Raw genomic sequence first — 21,496 nt, forward strand, 5'->3', positions numbered from 1 at the left:
CAACTATATTGGAACTAAAGTTCTAATGCATAATTCCTTAATCGCGTGTTGACGCTCATCAGGCAGGACGGTCAACCGAAAATGTCCTGCATTAGTTGACGGATGCATTACAGGATGCCACAGAAACAAAAGAAACTGCGCTATGTGCGTTTTTGGACATCGAAAAAACGTTCGATAACACATCGCACACAGAGGTACGAGATGAACTGAACCGCAAGGGAGTTGGAAACACCCTGACTTCCTGGATGAGCAGAATGTTAGAGGGTAAGCAATATTATATAAGTACCGACAGGTATAAATACTATTGTCTAGAACACTACCCAAGCTTGTCATCATTAATGCGGAGTATGGTAGTGGATGAACTCCTAGGAGAGCTAATAAATACTGGAATTTGATATTTGATTTGAAATATTTGATAGAATACAAACGGAACTAAGAGTTACTTGCACCTGTTGCAGGAAGACGAGGCTGCGCATGAATCCAGCCAAAGCCACCATAGTACTATCCACTAAGAAACGTAAGCTTGATCATCTGAAAGCCATGAGGTTACCATGTAAGCAAGAAACAGAGGTCAAATATTTCGGAACTACACTAGACCAAAAATTACCCTGGAAAACACATATTGGAAACATATGTCGGATAACTACAACGACTCTGATAACTTGCAGGTCCATAGCAGGGAAAAAAAGTGGAATATACCCCGAAAACACTACTTTGGATATGCAGTGCAATATTAAGGCCAATAAGGCCTATAAGGCGGTAGTCTGGACAGAAAGAAATGAACTTAGCATAATAGTCAAGGAGTTACACAAATTCCTGGGTTGCGTGTGTCAGTGGCGCAATGAGGACATGAACGACAGCATGACTAGAGGTCGTTCTGGAATTAACTCCTCGCTATCTTCACGTAAAGATGCAAGCAAGGGCGGGGAGCTGCATAAATCGGAGGAAAATTGATAATCTTTCTAGGAGGTATCCCGAATTACTGATACCAAGGGATAGCATGACAACGAGGTTTAATTTCAACAAGAAATTTCAATTGTGACATACACCTTAAACCAGCAACTGCTGCTGATTACCTGGTATACTGAGGAGTTCCTCGCAGCAGAGAGAGCGGGCGCCAGGGTCATTGGTTCAAGGAAAGCATACTTTGGACCTTATTCATTGGTTTATTAGTATATTCCAGGGAAAATATACGCCATAGACAGATGTTTCTCCATCAACCTTCAAAGGAACTTTAGGAGATAGAGCATTGCTACTCTGACCGACGGCCAAGCGGCCATCAAGACACTCAGGTGTCTTGAAAGACTGAACACATTCGATTCGTACAATAAGGTCTGGATACTCTGGGTTGCAGGCCATGTTGCGTTAAAAGGCCATGAGCGAGCAGATAAGATGGCCAGGAAGGAGCAGGGACGCTGATACATGGACCAGAACCCTGCTCTGGAATGGGAAATGGATTTATGGCTACGATGTTGAAAAACGCAGAGGAGATTATTAAACTAAAAAAAACCATAACTTAAATGAGTCTGGAGTAAACATTTTTAATAGGGCGACGGTTCGCAGAAGAACGACGACGGTTTGCAGATTTGCGGTTAAGATGTCGAACTTTAAAGGAGCCGAAATTGGCTGCTGCAATCAAAGAGCATCAGTACTGGATGTAGGAAAACTGAGGCAAGGTTAGAATATTTAGATTCAAAAATAATTTCAACTACTATTTAAATCTTCACCGAAAGATATTCATGGATTTTGTTTAGGTTTGTTTTCGTCGATTGAGATCTTGTACGATGCAGGGCTGGCGAAAAAATCAACGATTGCATTTTAGAACGTGTCAAACATCTCAGTGATTGTATGGCGCGTCATAAGGTCTAAAGGAGCTGACAAGATACCCATCACGGAAGAAACTATGCGCCAGGACCAGTATAAGAAAGTTTTGGATTAATGCATGGACACTACAAACAATAGAATGGGTTTCAGTTGGGAGTTATGTATTCCCACAGAGCCAATCCAATAAAAAAAATTTCTTGAATTCAATAGCATTTACACTTGCCTGGAAGATCTCCCAGCCTTAATCCTACTTCAAATGTGTAAGGAGTAATCAAATCTGAAGGAACAAAAACTAAATTGTAACCGATAAAAAAAACTAATTGATAATATCTGCAGAATGTATAATAGAACGGCTGCCCAAAATTGGAAGAAGTAGCTAAAACATGTATTGAAATTATGGCATTGCATATGTCACTAAAGCTGAAGGTGGGGGCTGAACAAAAATACTAATTTTAAAGGAATCGACATGAAAAACATAAAACAAGTTCTAACTTTTAATAAAAACAGATTCACTTTCATTTCAGTATGAATACAAATATGCTATCGATAAGATATATATTCTATGGCAATCTTTGAGAACTAAATTTTCTGGTTTGAGTATAATGAAGCAGACCAGGGTGTTCATGGTGGGATACGACCCCAAGCACTCAAAGGATTGTTTAAACCTCACTAAGAAGAGCGTCTGGATCATACTTAATACTAGATGTCAAGTTGAAATACTCGGAGGTAGGGAATATATGAAAAATGTCGGTTATAGGCTTACTTGGCATACTATAGTTAATAGATATACTATAGCCAGTAAAAGGGACATAATAGTTCTTCTAGGACGCAGTGCAACTTCCCTTGCCGATAGTATTATTAACTGTATTGATTGAAGCGTTGTCATGAAGCAATAGCATTTAAGGTTTAGAACTGTATTACGTTCCTTTGAACCTATTTAAAAGATTCCCTTAAAATCTCCAAAAAAATTGTAGCCACGATCTTCTCAATGCTTTGAGTGACCTTATCTCTTAGGTTTTGTGTAAACACAACAACATTAAAATCGGTTCAATGTCTGTCTGTCTGTCTGTCATACCCGATTTACTCAGAAACGGCTTAACCGATTGTCCCGAAATTTGGTGAGAACATGTTGTCTGTGTGTCCCTTTACATGCAACGACAACGAATGGCGCCGTTTGGTATTGAATTTTAAGAAGGGCTGCGAAAGGGGAGTGTAAGGGCTCAATTAGTACCTTTCGAAACTGATCTTTTTTCTGATATTGGGTGAAACATAGGGGAGGTAAGATAGAAAATGTGTGCCCCAAAAAGTGAAACAGGTCTCGTTCTCAGAACCTACCCAACCGAAAAATCTGAAAAAAATCACAGTGATGCCACTATATGAAATCTAGGCCTCAAAATACATCCCACTCCGATATCTGCACACATAAAGTTAATAATATCATAGTATATTACCATGTTTTGGAAATTTACCGGAAAGCTCTCTTTAAGTTCAACTTAGGAGTACAAATCATCAGCATAGACGATGATATATGACATAATTCTGAAAAGTTTCAAGGCAATCCGACCATTATTAACAAAGTTATAGCATGTGAAAGTTTCGCTTTTCAGGTAAATTTATGGCACCCAAGACATGTATGACACCATCATCACATAAAGGGAACTTATATGAACGGCGGAGTCGTAGGAACGTTTTAGTTTTCCTTTTTTGACTTTTTTTAGTTATTTGCATTTCAGTGTCAATTACTCCAGGTAGACATATGTGTGTATACATATGTATATGCTAATAAAGCTTGCCGGTAGTAACCAATATAATAGACATTTGTGTTCTAGTTGCCAGCCGTTTTAAATTTATGCAACTAACATATATATATATGTATGCTTTTGTGCACGGAGTAAAGTGGAAATGTGTGAAGATGCATTACATCAATTTAGATACGGACATATATGTACATATATGCATGCATCGTCATGCGGTAATAAACAATGGTTGTTTATTTAGGGTGATCACAATATTTATGGCGTTGTGAATCTTGGGGTTTAGCAAAATATGACGGAATATTTCGTATTCTTAGCTATGTACGAATGAAGAATCATGCATAGCGAGTTTCTCACATAAAATGAACACAAAACTGCCTGGCTTCCGGTATCCCGACTTGTTTGGTACTGGTTCCCCTTTCGATGCAATCCCATGGGATCTCTCATAACAGGTTAAATAACAGCTTCCTGATCCTCACCGCAAGGCTCTAAAAACTTCTCACAACATTCAACGCATCGCTGCTTTTGAACCTTGTACTAATTTTTGTCATACCTAAATATGTATGTAGAATCCTGAGAATACTTATTTTTGAAAGTCTAATCTGTGCTGCAATTCAGTTTTTAATCGACGACCACTCAACACAATATCTTCCACAAATTGAATACTTTCCGGCGTTGCCACTGTTACAGAGCCTCCTTCACGTGGGTCATTTTCCAACGATACTCGCTCCCAACGAAACAACTTAGGCCACATTTTTATTGTTACATATGAAGGAAAAGCGTCATCGCTAGCATAAGACTTTTCTTAGTCAAGAACATTATAATGGACCGATATTCAATTTTAGACATTAATATCTGCCTTGTATATTTGCAAAAACTGCGGATTTTCTTCGGAAGAAGTCAACCAATCTGATGATATACTTATCCTTGTGCCCCTTTAGGGACTACGTCCCGACGCGCGGAGGGCGATCAGGTACAAGTGCAAGGGCTCATCTGAAGTGGCTTTTGCCACGAAGCCTTACCGGAGGTATTTTGCACCATAGGATTTGGTAGTTCAATCCTTTCGAATCAACTTTAAGGGGATATTATTTTGATAATTTTGATGAGTAAATGATTATAAATTAGAGGATTTAGCACCTCAACCCTGTTACATGGTAGAGTTCTAACTATGTTCACCAACATCATTTCCAATTGTCTATGCTTCTCCTGAAATATTCACAATAAAATAACTGAATTTTACTCACCTATTTCGAAAAGGTTCACATTTGCTCAACGTTTCACTCATATCCTTAAAGCTTTCACAGAGACTGTCATCCTCTTGGACAGGAAGCGATTGATCTTTGGCACATTTATATGCAGATCCACCGGTCGATATCAACGTGGCGCATGATGATACCATTGAAACTCCATCGACAAGTGTATCACTACTTCCGGAAGACGAATTAGAATCGGTCGATTGCTTCCTCGCCGATCTTTTACAGTATGTTATGGACTGAAGTAGAGGCTCATATGATTGAACGCTCACTGAATTTAGGTCTTGTAACGATTCTGATGGTGAGTTGAATAAAGATTCAGCTGTGACTAGAGTATCGGTATCAGAATCTGCGAATGAAATATAATACGATATGAGAAATGATAGACTGATTTGATTGGTTTAATCTTTGGCTTTAATTTAATTCACATTAAATTCATTGTTATTGAAAAAAATTAGAACTAACAACTAATAGGTATCTAGGTGTCCGGATTACAATTTTGTTCACAGCTTATTTACATAAAACACAATAAGCTTAGACCATATTTATACAAATATTCATTCAGTCCATCAGTTTCCCTGAACAAATATTTATATACAGTGGCGTATTCTCTACGATGAATTTGTGAACAAATCGATTTATTTTTTCGTCTATTTTTATTGGTGGCCACGTACCAGACCGAGAAAAAACAAAACCTTATTAAAAAAAAATCGATTTATAATCTGTCCGTCCATCAGTGTGTCACACTCACTTTTCCCCAAAACGGCTGAATCAATTCGAACGAAAGGAACTATGAAATCCTGCGCATACAATGCATGAATTACTGTAACCGAAGGATAGTAGGAAAACAAGGCGAAAATAACAGATGCCAAATTGAAATACTTGGAAGTAGGTAACATAATTCCTATCGGTTAGAGTTAATAGGTATACTATAACCAGCAAAGGGATACAATTGTTCTTCTAGGACGCATCTAGGAACATCCCTTGACAGTATTATTATTATTGTGCATCAGTATACATTAATATGCAATGTTCGACTGGTTCATTGTTTCAAGAGAAAATGCATATAGACAAATACTTTTTTGATGTATTATGATGACGTTTATTCTGTGTTGATCTATTGATTGATCTATTTTTGTGAAGTTTTTATTTTTCACTTTATTTCTAAAGAATAGATAATAACGAAAAGTTGAGGACATGAAGTGAATCTTATCTTTTTTATTTCATCATCATCAACAGCGCAACAACTGGTGTCCGGTCTAGGCCTGCCTTAGTAAGGAACTCCAGATATCCCGGTTTTGCGCCGAGGTCCACCATTTCGATATCCCTAAAGGTTGTCTGGCGTCCTAGCATACGCCATCGATCCATCTGACGCAGGGTCCGCCACGTCTTCTTTTTCTATCATACAATATTGCGCTTATAGACTTTCCATACGGATTGGGTGACTCGCCCACCGCAACCTGTTGAGCCGGTTTTTACGACCAGACGGTCGTGGTATCGCTCATAGATTCCATCGTTATAGAGGTTGCGGAATCGTCCATCCTCGTGTAGGGGGCCAGCAATTCTTCGGAGAATACTGCTCTCGAATGCGGTCAAGAGTTCGCAACTTTCCTTGCTAAAAACCCAGGTCTTTCCCTACAATGAAACGTTTCGAACGGAACGGTTTTTGTTTTTGTAAGCTGAAATATGTTCTGTTAGAAGCCAACAACCGTGCGCGGATTTTATCGTCATAGCTGATTTTCGACTCTAGATAGGAAAAATTTTCAACGGTCTCAAAGTTGTAGTCTCTTATCTTTATTGTTCTCGTTTGATGTTGTTGGATATTTCGTTTTGGCGCTGACCTTGCCACCATGTACTTCTGGGTGAAAGTGACTGTACATCTCGGGTTGTTCTTCCCAATGTCAATATCGTCAGCATAAGCCAGTAGTTGAGTGGGTTTGAAGAGGATGGTGCCTATTACATTAACATCTGCATCGCGGATCAGTTTTTCTAGGGCCAGATTAAAGAAGACGCATGATAGGGCATCCCCTTGTCTTAGACCGTTTTTGATGTTGAATGGTCTCGAGGATGATCCAGCTGCTTTTATCTGACCTCCCACATTGGTCAGGGCTAGCCTACTCAGTCTTATCAAGTTCGCCGGAATTCTCTCATGACTGTGTACACTTTTACTCTGGCTTTGCTATCATAGGCGGCCTTAAAGTAGATGAAAAAGTAGTGCAAATGATTGCCATCTTCCAACAGTTTTTCCATCGCTTGTTGTAGGGAGAGTAAAGCCTTTTTGGTATGGGTCGATGAATTTCTGGGCGTATGGGGCTATCCAGCCTAGCAAAGTAGTGGAAAATATCTTATAGATGGTAATCAGCAACGCGCTGTATAATAGACTCCCCGCCTTATTTTCACTAATGACGGAAATCACTTCTATGGTGCAATCTAACAAAACACCCAAAGACCGTTTTTAAAAAAGAACTGTGTGTTTGAAATTATCAGCATTTTAAATTTCATCCAAATTCAAACAGACTGAAAAGCCCGCGCCATGCTGTGTGACGTCACAACTCGACCCAAGAAGCTTCAGTAGCCCGGCAACTGGCAGTTACCCATTAAAATATAAAACTGTCAAAATTAATTTCCCGCGCCTGCCAGTCGTCAGGCACTGATTCGCTGTCCCACACCTTGAGCATCAGTTAATGAACCACTTGGTGTAGTTGGTCGCCTCCGTATCTAACCAATTTGGCCGTAATTTCATCGGCTCCTGGCGACTGGTGGTGTTTAAGTCGAAGAATTCCACGGACCGTTTCTTCCATACTTGATGGTGGCAGTATTTGTCCATCGTCTTCAGTTGGCGGGACCTTCAACTCGCAGCACTATGCCAACGAAATAGTTATCCGAGTCTATATTGGCCCCCATATGGCCTGACATTCATCAAGACTGAGAGGTAGCGGCGTTCAATCAATACGTGGCTAATTTGGTTGAAAGTGGTCCCGTCTAGAGAGGCCCATGTATGCTTGTTACCGCTGTCTACGCAGACCAAGTACTTCCAACAATCATTTCGTGCGATACTGCTAACTGACTAATTGTTACAATATGACCCACAAACCCAAAAGTATTCGAACTTCATTGAACCCAAAAACTTAAGTACGTGTGAGACTGCACTGGGGTACTTGGTTCATGTATCGGTTCATGTCCTAGAAGATAGAAGGATAAATAAAATAAATTGTAAACCAATTTGTGCGCTTTATTTTTTTTGGCTGAAACGTTCGCGATTAATAAAAGTACTAATCCGCAGTCCGTTATCATTGGTAAGCCACTTTTGCCCTGTGGGAAAGCAATAAATGCTGATAACGCGATAAGGAAGGAACACAGATAAGCGGAAACAGTGTTACAAGTCCCTAAGTAGCCTTCGAAGAGAAACCGCCACTATACATAAATACGGTCTAAATTCAAATTATTGCGATGTGTGCAAAAGTTAATTAATTAACTTTCTTTTCGAAAAAAATTAAGTATCTATCGTCAAATGAGGGAATCAAACCAAAATCGCCCTCTCATTGAAAATTCAAGAGATACTCACCCGCTTCGTACGCATCATAAAATTCATCGTCATCTGTATCGTAGATTCGCGGTGACTTGGGGTTTAAATTGCGTCCTCCTTCTGATATGTGAGATGCTACCGATTGTTCGAGCTCATGATGCTCCTTTGCTAATACATTCAGCGCTTCTTCTAATACTCGACATTTTTCCTAAGATAAAAGAAAATATAAATAAAATTAAAAGCGAAAAGTAATGTTTTCTCGGTAAGATAAAAAGATACACGGGGAAAAAAAGCAACCCAGTCATGTTTCCGCCCGGGTTCGAACCGGGGACCTTGTGCGTGTGAAGCACACGTGATAACCACTACACTACGGAAACCGATGTGTATCAGTTTTCTCATTTGAGACATCAACTTTCATCGCTAGACTGTGAAATAACAATTAATAAAAAAATGTCAAATCCGATGTATTGTATATGAACCATATTTAAAATCAGCTGATAATTCGAATATAACCCTATACCCGATACAAAAAACAGAATTTTCATTTTACGAACAAACCGTAGCCTACATAGCGATGAAATCTATGAGCGATACCATGACCGCCTGGTTGTGGATAAAATCCGGCTCAATAGGTTGCGGTGGGCGAGTCACTTAATCCGTATGGATGAGGATGATCCAGCCCGGAAAGTCTATAAGGGAAATATCTATTTCCAGCAGCAAACCCTGCCTCAGATGGAGCGATGGCGTAGGTCAGGACGCCAGATAGCTTTTAGGGATATCGAATTGGTGGACCTCGACGCAAAACCGAGGCGACTGGAGTTCCTTATTAAGGCAGGTCTAGACCGGATACCTGTTGTTGTGCCGTTGATGATGATGAACAAACTAAACGTTACCGAAATTAAAGGAAATTCTAGAAATGAAGCGAGATATTGTGCCAGACACTGATTGAGAAGGAGTTAGTGAGATACTGACGTTCTACACTGCCGGGTACGTTAAATTTACACGAAAAACGCAAGTTTGGCATATAATAGTTTTGCTAATATTGTTGTAACAGTTGCACAGTTTTGCATCATTGTGAAAAATTTGTCCCCCTAAAATGGAGGTTGCAGATTGTCTGTTTGATTTCCAAAACTATTATCTTTCTTGAGCAGATATCCGAGTGTATCTTGAAGAGGAAATTTCATAAGTTATGATTTCCTAACAACCAAGAAGGATGAAACAGAACATTGCAAATAGGAGAAGAAGAAGGTAAGAAACGTTGTCTAACGACAATTTTTAATTTGTTCTGGCTTTATTGGCATTGAAGTTGCATCAATTTGATTTGAAAATTGATATTGTTACTTATAAAAGTTCCAAGGAAAATGTACTTTGAGCCAATGGGCAGGTGCACTAGCATATTACAGGCGGAAATATACGCCATAGACAAATGTGCCTCCTTTAATCTGCAAAGGAACTACAGGGGGCAGAACAAAGCTATTCTCACCGATAGCCAAGCAGCGATCAAGGCACTTAGGTCCAACCAGGTGAACTCTAAACTAGTATGGGAACTCCTTGAGAGACTGAATATACTCGGTTCGTCCAACAAGGTCTGGATACTTTGGGTTCCAGGCCATGCTGGGTTGGAAGGCAACGAGGCAGCGGACGAACTAGCCAAGAAGGGAGCAGGCACGCCTTTATACGGGCCAGAACCCTTCTGTGGAATCGGAAACGGTTTCATGGCTATGAATCTAAGAAATGAAGAGGAACGGGGAACGGAGATGGAGCAGTCCAGGGTGCTTATTTGGGGATACGAACCCATGCGCACAAAGGATTGCTTAAACCTCACTGTAGTGTCCGCGTCAAAAAGCATTACGAAGACTCCCGCTTTGCATTTGGATTAAAATAATACACTGTCATGAAAATTTATATTTTTTTTCTGAAAAATTAAATCTGAATGAACCAGGTGATTTTCGAATTGACATGATTGAAGGAATGAAAATCTATTGTCGACCAAGCGGAATTTCGGAGACGGAAACATAATGATATAGAAATCTTTTTATTTATTACGGAAGGATGGAAAAAACGCAATACAAAGAAACAGGATCTGCGTCAGTACCATATTTAGAAGAGTAAGAAGAACAAAGTCCAGGCTTAAATCTAATAACCAAGCTTCTCTGCTTTACAGAACAATAAATACAAAATCAAATGATGATCATAGATAATCAAGCGCCGTTTTGTAAACGTTTCCAAATCATTAAAATCGGACGATTTTATGGTTTCGATCGACTTTTTTCCACTTCACAGCGGTGCTTGCTAACTTGCTTACATAGCGTATCATCCACCTTGTAGTGTTCGCGGCTCAGCAACGAAGGCGGGATTCCATTCACCTTTTTCGGGATCACTTTGAGCAAATAATACCTTCTATAGTGTGTCAATGCCTTAAAACGTCGCCAAATTAGTGAATGGCGAATTGATCGTGACAGAGGGAAATGATCTGCAGAATTGATAATGACAGGGGGAAATGATCTGCCGCATCCGTCAATGTACTCCGTATGTTGCTGGCAACATGAACTCTAGAAGTTCCAGCGGCAACCGGGGCTAGTTCATGAAGACAACTGACTAACGGTCGGCGAAGTGTCAGCTTGATGAGTGATGGGGTAGATGGAGGAATTCGAGGTGAACCGTGATTAAGGTTATACGGAAGAATGGTGTTCGACGGAGAGCACAGCAGAAAACGGCAGTGCAGCGAACGGGAATTTTGAATTCTTCTATTTTTAACTTCCGACGTCAGATAGCTTAGGGGCTGCTGACGGTTTATATTAGTAAAAATAAAACAAGTCGGGAAACCGGAAGCTAGACGCTTCAGGTATGAAAGGTTTTGTGTATTTCTTTTATAAAGAGATTTGAGTGTGCATTTGTCCCATTAGCATGTAGCACGCAAAATATGCATATATTAGCTGAAAATAGTCACTTTCAAGTGATATTTCATAGACTTGAATTTGCAGAGGAGCGACAGTTTTGGCCTAGTATAACTTTGTTATAAATAGTGCGATTTTCACCAAATTTGGCAGGATCATGCTCTATACCATAGCCTACATTGTGATTATAGGGTGCAATTAAGGGGGGTTTTCCTGTCAATTACTAATAATTATAGTAATATACTATTATTAACTTTACTTGAACAGGTATCGGTATGAAGGGTATTTCGGAGCCTAGGCACCATATAGTGGCAGCCCCCTGATTTTTTTCAGATTTTTCGCTTGGGTAGTTCCTGAGAATGGGGTCGTTAAAAAAATTACCACTTTCAATCCCCCGCACTCCCCACCTTTTCAACAAAAGTCAAAACTAAAACCGGCTTCAAAAGGTACTAACTGAGACCTTTAATTTGATACCCCACATGACTATATTTGATGGAAAAAAAATGTACACCCCCCTTTTGCATGTATGGGGACCTCTCCTTAAATTCGTCGTAAAAGGATGTAACTCACTATATGCGTGAGGGTTCACAGTTCCCACCTTTCTACCAAATTTGGTGTCAATCGCTATAACTGTCCCCGAGAAAAATGCGTGTGACGGACAGACAGACGGACAGACAGACAGACAGTAAACCGATTTTAATAAGGTTTTGTGTTTACACAAAACCTTAAAAAGGAAAATTGTTGAACAGAGTAGGAGATGAAAATCCATATTTTTGGAGCCTGTGTACCGTGGACGGCGATAGGAAGGAGATTTTTTATTTGATCAGCTGGCCTGGCGGAGACAGCGGCTCGCTGCCGGAAGTGAACCGAAGTGAGCTTCCTTTTTTCTCATTGAAGTTTCTTACTGAGTCCCTCGGAACCTTACTACTTACAAAGTTATTGAATCGCACCGGCAAACACCTTAAGCTGTGCAAATTTAGAGTGTCCCATTAGCCCGGTAATTTTTGTGTGCCCAGACTGTGAGTTAGTGCGAACTAAACTACTGGTGAGGAATGATTTTCTGCTCTTGTAGGAAAAGGAATGCAAGGAAAATGTATCGGCAGAAGTAAATCGTCAGAATTCCCGAACTGTCTATAATTTAATACTGAACTACTGAAATGCGAAATTATAAGAAGCAAATGAATTAACGTCGGGTATGTATTTTTCTTTCATGCTCACTTTTCTTGTAAAAAGGAAAATAAGCCATGTTTAGACGGTTTTTATCTTATTAATATTCGATATGATGACAGAAAATATGAACGATGCCAAATTCCACTCGTTAGGTGTCGAAATAATGGAAGATACTTGTTGTGGTATAAGATTGTGATCACCAGAGTTCTGAGAGAAAATTTCAATTTTTTATTACTACCTATTTTCCTTCTTTTCTTTTTTTGAAGTGGTTTCTTTTATTTTCTTACTTTATTATTTATTAATCTTCTTTTCTTTTCTAATTTAATTTTCTAATAAATGTGCATTTAATTAATTTTTTTCTTTGCATGAATACAAAAATTGTTATGAAGTAATTCTTTTGCAATTTGAGGACTTCCTTCTTTTCTCCTCCTCCTTAATCCCACAAAACTCACTTAATTAGGGACATCCTTCAAAAATCGGCCTGAGGATGTCGAGGAAGATAGGTAATCTCAGGGGTCACGCTTCCATGAAAATCTGAGGCTAGAGGATGGTCGAGGATGTGATCCGTCGTAGATCCTTCCTTTCACACACATTCCCGAGCCTGGCTAGCACAAAGGCGTGCAGTCAACCGAGTGTTTTGATAGAGCTTCACCTAAATGTTTCTCGCTTCTCTGAATTTTTACAGCAAATCTACTTCAATAGCTTTTAATTCCCTCGTAAATGAAATTTTGTTCGAATCTCCCCTTTCAAATATATTGATATTTGTACTTTTTTTAATAACGGTTTTACTGTAAAAATGGAAACGTCGGAAATTCAAGTGTTAATGATAGATGGTGGTGGTAGTTACAGTTGCACTGTAAAAGCACAGCGTTCGGCAATGTTCGAAATAATCATGATGTGAATAACGCTGAGATCCTACGATTAGTTGTTAGTTTAAAGAGTTCGGGTTGTAAATTCAATTCAGTTGGTAGAGACTCTCAAAACGGCCTTTCAATATCTCATTAACTCCCGTGAGTCAGGCTTCTGCGGCAACCTTCATTAAAAATAAACAATTTAAATAAAAAACAAAAACAAAAATTGATAGAATTTAGACTTTTTCTTTATTTACTGCTTAGGAAACGACCCAATATATTCAGTATGTCTAAAATTTGCATATTGACTGTTATGTAGTCGTTCCTTCAATGATGAAAAAAGGTCTCAGACTGTCGGAAGTATCAAAGATGCTAGTGAAGTACACCACCTCTGAGCCAGCGCCTTTCTGTTGATTTCTTTGGCTTTAGTTTAACAAAGGTTTTCGACAGTCTTTTAATAGACCACCACAATCATCCCTAGTTATTCATAAGTGATGAAGGGAATATGGGCTTTTTTCCCCGATGAGATAATAACTTTATTTTTGGTTAAACCTAAGAAACTGTGATACGTTGTTCACATTGGAATTTCCTAATATTTCGTTTATTCAGACTCAACATAACCGAAATAAGGTAGTCATGCACAATTCAACTTTTCTAATTGGCATCAAAGAGGAATCCCCGATCAAGGGGGACCCCCAATCCGACTTCATGTAACACAGAAGAATTTTCGATATTTTGTACGTCCAACTCAACGACATTAAGTTTAGATTTTTCAGCATTAGCGTTACAGGTACCTTCAGATTTTTATATTTCTAGCCTTTAGTCTAGCTATATATGTTTTCCAGCAAATATGAATTTCCTAGAATATTCTATTAATAAACTTAATACTCACTTGCTCCTGTTTCAACTGTAGAACTCGAACATCTTCTTGTTGATGGAACAGTGTAAGGCAATGCTGTAAGGAAGCTAACATATTGGCTGCAGTTTCGGAAACTAATTGGAAGCGCTGCGGATGATAAATATTTTTCCCAGTTAGTATTTGAAATATTCAATGAATTTTGCAAAGTAATTAATTATTTGAAGCAATTTTTTTTTTTTTTAATTATAGAATACAACCAACAAAAATTTAACACTTAGTTGCTGGAATATAATAAAAAGTGCAAATCAGTCCATCTCTTACTAAAAAATGAAGCCATGACTCATCAACTAAAAGAAGGAAATTAAAATATAATAAAGAAAAATTACCAAATAAGCCAAACCGAAATTCCCTACCATCAGAGCGGAAGTTGGAAGATTTGGTGAGTCATCTTTGCAGTCAAAACTTTTCTGCAAAGCTTCTATTATAGTGGCACATTCCCCTAGTTGTCGTTGCAAGACCTCATAACTTGCCGTTGCTGATGATAATGCATCAGCCATACAACCCAGGGGTTTTGCAATCGCCGCTGAAATTCAATTAAATTAAAATAGTTAATATTTATGACCATATTTTCACCGATTGTTCTTTAACTTACTAAAATCATCATCACTTTCAGACTTTCTTTTTTCTAATCCCCACAAGTAATGAGCACTGTACGCTGCATGCTCTTGGAAAGCATTTACCCATTTCTAATTCATGGAAAATTGTTCTTTAAGTATAAGCATCTGTACATGTTATATGGAGTGAAAACACTAACCTGTCTTTCAACCTGAGGAGAAACATCTCTATTACTAATAACACTTAACCGATGTACGGCGCCATCATTGAAATGTACCACGAACGATGATAAATCTGTTGTCAACGGGGTTACTCTTGCACTATCTAAATACTTGTAATCTCGGCGTTTATTTTCACTTAACGTGGAGTCAGCTCGTGAGGTAAAATAACTAAGAACTCCTCGTTCTAAAACAGCCTGGAAGAAGAAAACCCCATTTGCAATTTCTTCAACTTATTTTTCTATACATAAATGAACATCATTGATTCTGTAACTTACCCATACTGGTTTCCACCCCAAAAAACGTGATCTCTTCAGTAATGGTCCCTCGAAAAGTGTTGCAGTTTTTTGAACCCGCCTTACTGCTTTTACACTGAGCACTTGAAGAGTTTGTGAGTCTCTTGCTAAATCCAGAGCCAATTGTCCTGTTTTGTTTAATTTTGGTTAACATAACGTTTCATTCTTCTCAAATTTGCAAACGATCAATTCAAATGAAACGAGAGGACCAGATTTTCCTTATAAAGGACAATGATAAATGAATAAACCAAAATGAAATGAAAATGTATGAAATGGTGATAGGAAGCAAAGAAAATAACACACAGCTAGCTATGCTTTTTGTGAATGATTACCTCGGTTGTTTCTAATATTAGTATCAATACCATTTTGAAGTAATAATACTGCAGTTTCTTTATGGCCACGATATGCTGCACAGTGAAGGCATGAATTACCTTGGGCATCCACACAATTCACGTTTGGGGGTTGTTGATCTTTGAGCTTAAATGATAATATTACAATCACTTGTCAAATTGGGTGAAAACTACTGTAAAGTACTCAACTTACCAGAGCATTCAAGGTATTGATATCACCATCCCTGGCAGCCGTTAGGAGTTTGCTTTCCTTCCTTAGCATTTCGGTAGCTTCTGCAGCTCTTAGGAGTTTGCTAATTTCTTTTCCAACCTCATTGGCTGGGGTCACATCACGTGGAAGCCGGCCTTCTCCGTTTATTATATTTACATCGGCATTATGTTGTAGTAGTAGCATAACTAAGTCCTAATAAAGATTAAAGTTATATTAGAAGGAATGACAAATGGTTCTATTTGATATTTTACAGAATTTTAACAACTGAGCGAACTGCAATGTTTTAAGTAATAAAAACGTTTCCTATTCATAGGGATTATATTAAAACATCATCAATCATGGACATCCCAATCAGCATTGATACAACATGACATTCGTTAAGCGAACCTATACTTCCAAGAAAAAACTATTCGAAAGGACGGATATCTATGTGAATTAGGTACTACCCGCAAAGTTCATTAGCACACATATACTATATACCTACATACACACATGTCAGGTTGGAGTAATTGATATTCACATACAAATGATTAAAAAACTAAAACAAAATAATTCTTTGCGACCCCATTCATAAGAACTTATTTCGTTGTGGTATTGACGAAATGATATGTGATGATGACGTCATGCGGGTTGTAGAGTGCACGAAATTCACAAAAAATGGTAAAGTTTTACCCCCTATAACTTTGTTAGTAATAATTAGATTTTCATCAAACTTGACCAAACTGTGCACTATGTTCTCTCCTTATACGCATGCCAGATTTGGTACTTCTGGGATGAACAAAAGGGGGGTGCCGGGTAAATTTCTAAAATGTGGAAATATACTATTATTAACTTTATTTGTGCAGATATCGGAACCGGATATATTTTGAGGCCTAGATTTCGTAGAGATGCACCACTGTGATTTTTTTCAGATTTTTTGGTTGGATAGGTTCTGAGAACGAGACCTGTTACACTTTTTGGGGGTCATATTTTAAGCCCTCACTCCCCTATGTTTCACCCAATATCAAATATTGAACCAGTTTCGAAAAGTACCAATTGAGACCTTTCTTTTGATACCCCACATGGCTACATTCTGTGAAAAAAAAATTTGCACCCTCCATTGACATGTATGGGAAGCCCCCCCTTAGACTTAACACAAGATGGCGCCACTTACTGCATGTAAAGGGAACACCAGATTACATATTCTCACCAATTTTCATGATAATCGGTCTAGCCGTTTCTGAATAAATCGGTTGTGACAGACAGACAGACAGACAGACGGACAGACAGACACCGTCTCGATTCTAATAAGGTTTTGTTTCACACAAAACCTTAAAAACACAAATTGAGGACTTCCAAAAAGGAAAATCGAGAACACATTGAGATTGTCTAGAGGATTGTCTCGGCGTGTCGGGAGTGTTGTAAAAAAGTGCGCGTTTTCCGGCCGCTAAAGTTTAACAATTTTCGCGTGCGTGAAAGGTTGAAGTGGGTGACGGAAGGAAAGGAAGCATTGATTCCCCTACTTAATTAAAGAAAATACTGTGACGGAAAAACAACAGAGGAAGATACTGTATAAATCATAACACGGCTCAAAATTCTGGTTCTTAACAGCAGCATCATAGAACTACAGCAAAACACAACAGAAAACACCTTCTTCGCGACACACATTCCTTGACAGGCATTTTCTTGCTTGTATGACGGTCCACTAAAAAATTCATTTCGTAATTCGTATGGAAGCAATAGGATGAACTACATTCTTGTGGAGGTGTTTTCAGATTTGCCTCCGAAGCAGCTGAATTGGTTGCTGTGTATTGGTCCCATTTGATTCCAATCGACATGACCATTGAATATTAAAATTTCCAATTTGATGTGGAGGTAGATTTTTCACGTTGTAAGTTTACAAATGGTTGAATGTGATTTAAAGTTAAAATTGATGTCGAATAGAAGTTTTGAACAGTTTTCGAAATGAAATATTTAGTTTTGTATGATTGATGAGGATGGACGATTCCGTAGTCTACATAACGATGAAATCTATCGGCTCAATAGGTTACGGTGGGCGGGCCACTTAATCCGTATGAATAAGGATGATCCAGCCCGGAAAGTCTAAAAGGACAATATCTATGATAGAAAAAGAAGACGAGGCAGACCCTGCCTGAGATGGCGTAGGTCAGGACACCACACAGCTGGTGACGACGGATATCAATTGATTGCAAGACGATGGATGAGAACGAAATCACATTACGATTGTAGTGACTAATTTTGTTAGTTAATTGGAAGACATTAGTCACAATTGTGTAAGAAACTTTTTAACTAATTAGCGAGCGCATGGATTTCTGGTAAGATATACTCTCGAATGGCTAACATTTAGGGTACTTTTCAGACTCAAAGCCCAATTAGTAGTGTTTTTAAAATTGTAATTTCTCATAAATGACATAACATATTGATCTGGATTTTTTATAGGAAGATAAAGAATGAAATCAAAATAAAAAATTTATCCGGTTGTTGATGTTGTTATATACAGGATTGTAATCAGTGTTGAAGTTTCCCTTTTTTGAGACTTGAATTAACTTCTCCTGCATTTTTGACCAAACCGTGAACCCGAAGAAGAAAGTTTAAATGCAGTTTTGTTTAGAACACATGTAGTTATGGCCTCCACTAAAACTAACGGAATCGCTTGAAAAATAGAATTTTGGCTGCTTTTAAAAAATTAAATTTCAAAATTGCTTCCATTCCATTTTTATATGGTGTCTAGGTTGCGAAATACCCTCCATATCTACATCTGTTCAAATAAAGTTAATAATAGTATATAACTATAATTTTTAGTAATTGACTGCGAAGAGGGTTTGCAGTCAATTACTAAAAATTATAGTTATATATTAAGTTCATCCTTAAATCATGAAATTATTTAGCAATGTAGGCTATAGTATAGAGCATAATCCTGCCAAGTTTGGTGGAAATCGCACTATTACTAGGAAAGTTATAACAGGTCAAAGTTTCCGTTTCTCTGCAAATTTAGAATTTGACTGTCATCATCACGCGAAAATGGATATTCTTACATAATATATGCATATATTACGTGCTTGGGTTTGGTTCTTGGTTCTAGTGGGACAAATGCACACTCAAATGGCTTTATAAAAGAAAAACACAAAACCTTTCATACCTGAAGCGTGTAAAATCCGAAAAAGGGGTTTAATGCCAACGAATCCCGGCAATTCTAGTTCGAGTTACAATAACAAATATTGTGATTCTTTTAATAAAAAAAATATCAAAATCGATCTAGTAGTTCCTGAGAAAAATGAGGAGAAATTTTAGAACACGTGTTTTCGAAATAAACTTGTTCGAAAATTCAGAAGATAATTGCGACCATTCGGAATGTAAAGACTTAATCATTTTAAATCCAGTATAGAGAATAAAACAAAAAAAGGGATACGTACCACAGTCCTGGAGACGCGCACGAGTGGTTTTCATACCGAAAGCGGACAGGCGCGGTCATGAGTTCGTGAAGGACTTTCAACCAATCAGCCTGATCTCTTTCGTGCTGAAGACCCTAGAGCGCGTCCTGGACATCCACTTTTAAAGACCATTATGGAGAGAACGCCTTTCTCTAAGTCCCAGCATGCCTACCTCAAAGTAAAATCCACAGACCCCGCCCTCCACGAGGTAATTGGCACGGTTGAACCTTTGCAAAGAAATCGGGTCTCCGGCCGAGGTTAGTTCTCTGGATGTACACCCCTGTTGTCCGTCCGATCCTAACGTACTACTCTATTGTATGGTGGCAGGCTTTGAGCAAAAAATACAATAGGATAAAGCTTAATAGGATTCAAAGAGCCGCGTGTGCAGGTGCTACTGGGGCTCTGTAACCCTCCCCGGGAGATGCTCTCAATGTACTCCTGCATCCCCTCCCCCTAGACCTCCACATTAAATACGTTGCAGCGTGCATAAGTCCAGATGCTGGGCAGCAAAGTCCTACGGCCACAGCAACATCCTGGACGAAGTACCACGGGAAATCTAGGCATTCCCCACGGACTATGCCACACGCAAGCTAAACTTCACGAGAAACTGTGCTGTGGACTTTCCAACCAGGACAAAGTGGAAGACCGGCGACGTGTTGCAAGGTTACGAAGGTTGTGAAGTCGGCGCGGATGTTTTCTCTAATACACACAGTGTATCCAAGTCGTATGGTCTCCCAGGTTTCGCCAGTGTATTCCAAGCGAAAGTACTGTCGACATTAGAAGTCTATTGATGGCTGGAGCGAAATTCAAGTCCCAAGAGTAACATAACCATTCTGAGCAGGCTGACGGATTGGCCAGGCGAGGCTCTGCTCTTGGCAGCCCGGTGAAGGGCAGGGCAGGCAGGGTCTGCTTCGTCTTATTTTGCTACCATAGATATTGCCCTTATAGACTTTCCGCGCTGGATCATCCTCATCCATACGGATTAAGTGACCCACCCACCGCAACCTATTGAGCCGGATTTTATTCACAACCTGACGGTCATGACGAGGCAGACCCTGCCTAAGATGGAGCGATGGCGTAGGTCAGGACGCCAGACAGCTTTTAGGGATATCGAATTGGTGGACCTCGGCGCAAAACCGGGATGTCTGGAGTTCCTTATTAAGGCAGACCTAGACCAGATACCGGTTGTTGCGCCGTTGATGATGATGATGACGGTCATGGCCGCTCATAGATTTCGCCGTTATGTAGGCTACGAAATTGTCCATCCCAAGTATTGTTGATCAAAAAGGTTATATTCATCGTAACTGACGACCCTAATTTTCGAAATTCTCATATAAAGTACATTCATGTTCACTTATTAATTTGTAAATTAGCTTGCAAGTTGCAACAGATAGAGAAAATGAAAATAGTTCTTGGATTTTTATCAACTAGGGAATTCACTCCGCCTACTTACCAATAGGTGACGCTTTTTACGAGACAGAGATAGCCCATGCAAAATTTGTATTTATTACTAAATTGAGTATACTAAACAATAGCAATCTCTGAGAATCCCCTAACCGGAACAAAATACTGACTCATGAAATCCAATCCTTACCTCTCGGCCGATAAACGCTGCTTTGTGCAGGGGCGTATCGCCGCTATCGTTAATCGCATTAATATCGGCACCTGCAGTTAACAGCACTTCCATGACGGTACGATGTCCAAAATACGTTGCCAAATGCAGTGGTGTCCATCCCAAGTTGCTTTTTGATTTCCCTTTGCAGCTCACGTCGAATCCGTACTTGCCAGAATCTCTTTTTTCGAGCAACAATGTCACAGTCTGAATATCCCCATTGCGGCAGGCTCGCAAGAATATTTCCTCAATTTCTGATCCCGTACTGCTAGAACTATCCGAGCTTGTGGAATCACTCATTTTTCTACTCGCTTCACAACAACTGTGTTTATATTGAATCTTAGACGTTCCACATCGGATGTTGCGTTGGATTTTGTCAAGTTTTATCAATCTGAACTTGCATATAAACTTGCGAGGAATGAATAGAGCATGACAATCACTTTCAAGGACGAGACGGCATGCACTTGATAGTTTCAAAACATCTTATTTACACTTTATATCGTTCAATGTGATTCTTCCCAATTCTTATCAGATTTTTTTATATTTTTCCGAAAATTTGTTTACACACTTCACCCTGACTTTTTTCAAACGTCAACTTGACACTTGAATGAAAAGAGGGGAAATTCAAA

General features: G+C 39.0%; 1 protein-coding gene and 1 non-coding gene across 4 annotated transcripts in view; both read right to left on the reverse strand.

Moving 5' to 3' along the window:
• The window catches only part of LOC119651627 (oxysterol-binding protein-related protein 2), a 52,960-nt gene extending 31,517 nt beyond the window's left edge, over positions 1 to 21,443 (reverse strand). For 2 of the 3 annotated variants that reach the window (XR_005249476.1, XM_038055292.1), the window contains exons 1-10: positions 20,850 to 21,443; positions 15,807 to 16,016; positions 15,596 to 15,740; positions 15,246 to 15,391; positions 14,949 to 15,164; positions 14,787 to 14,880; positions 14,521 to 14,717; positions 14,168 to 14,281; positions 8,397 to 8,565; positions 4,823 to 5,180 (exon numbers count right to left, since the gene is read on the reverse strand). Coding sequence is in view for 2 of the 3 variants with exons in the window: in XM_038055292.1 (XP_037911220.1) it covers positions 4,823 to 5,180; positions 8,397 to 8,565; positions 14,168 to 14,281; positions 14,521 to 14,717; positions 14,787 to 14,880; positions 14,949 to 15,164; positions 15,246 to 15,391; positions 15,596 to 15,740; positions 15,807 to 16,016; positions 20,850 to 21,167 (1,967 nt within the window). In the remaining variant the exon portion in view is untranslated. The remainder of the gene's footprint in view (positions 1 to 4,822; positions 5,181 to 8,396; positions 8,566 to 14,167; positions 14,282 to 14,520; positions 14,718 to 14,786; positions 14,881 to 14,948; positions 15,165 to 15,245; positions 15,392 to 15,595; positions 15,741 to 15,806; positions 16,017 to 20,849) is intronic. The other variant, XM_038055304.1, reaches the window with a different exon arrangement.
• Positions 8,662 to 8,734, reverse strand: Trnav-cac. Its single transcript has one exon. It is a non-coding gene; the product is annotated as a tRNA-Val (tRNA).
• Positions 21,444 to 21,496: the final 53 nt, after the last annotated feature.

Source organism: Hermetia illucens, chromosome 1 (genome assembly GCF_905115235.1).
Source record: "Hermetia illucens chromosome 1, iHerIll2.2.curated.20191125, whole genome shotgun sequence".
NCBI lineage: Eukaryota > Metazoa > Arthropoda > Insecta > Diptera > Stratiomyidae > Hermetia > Hermetia illucens.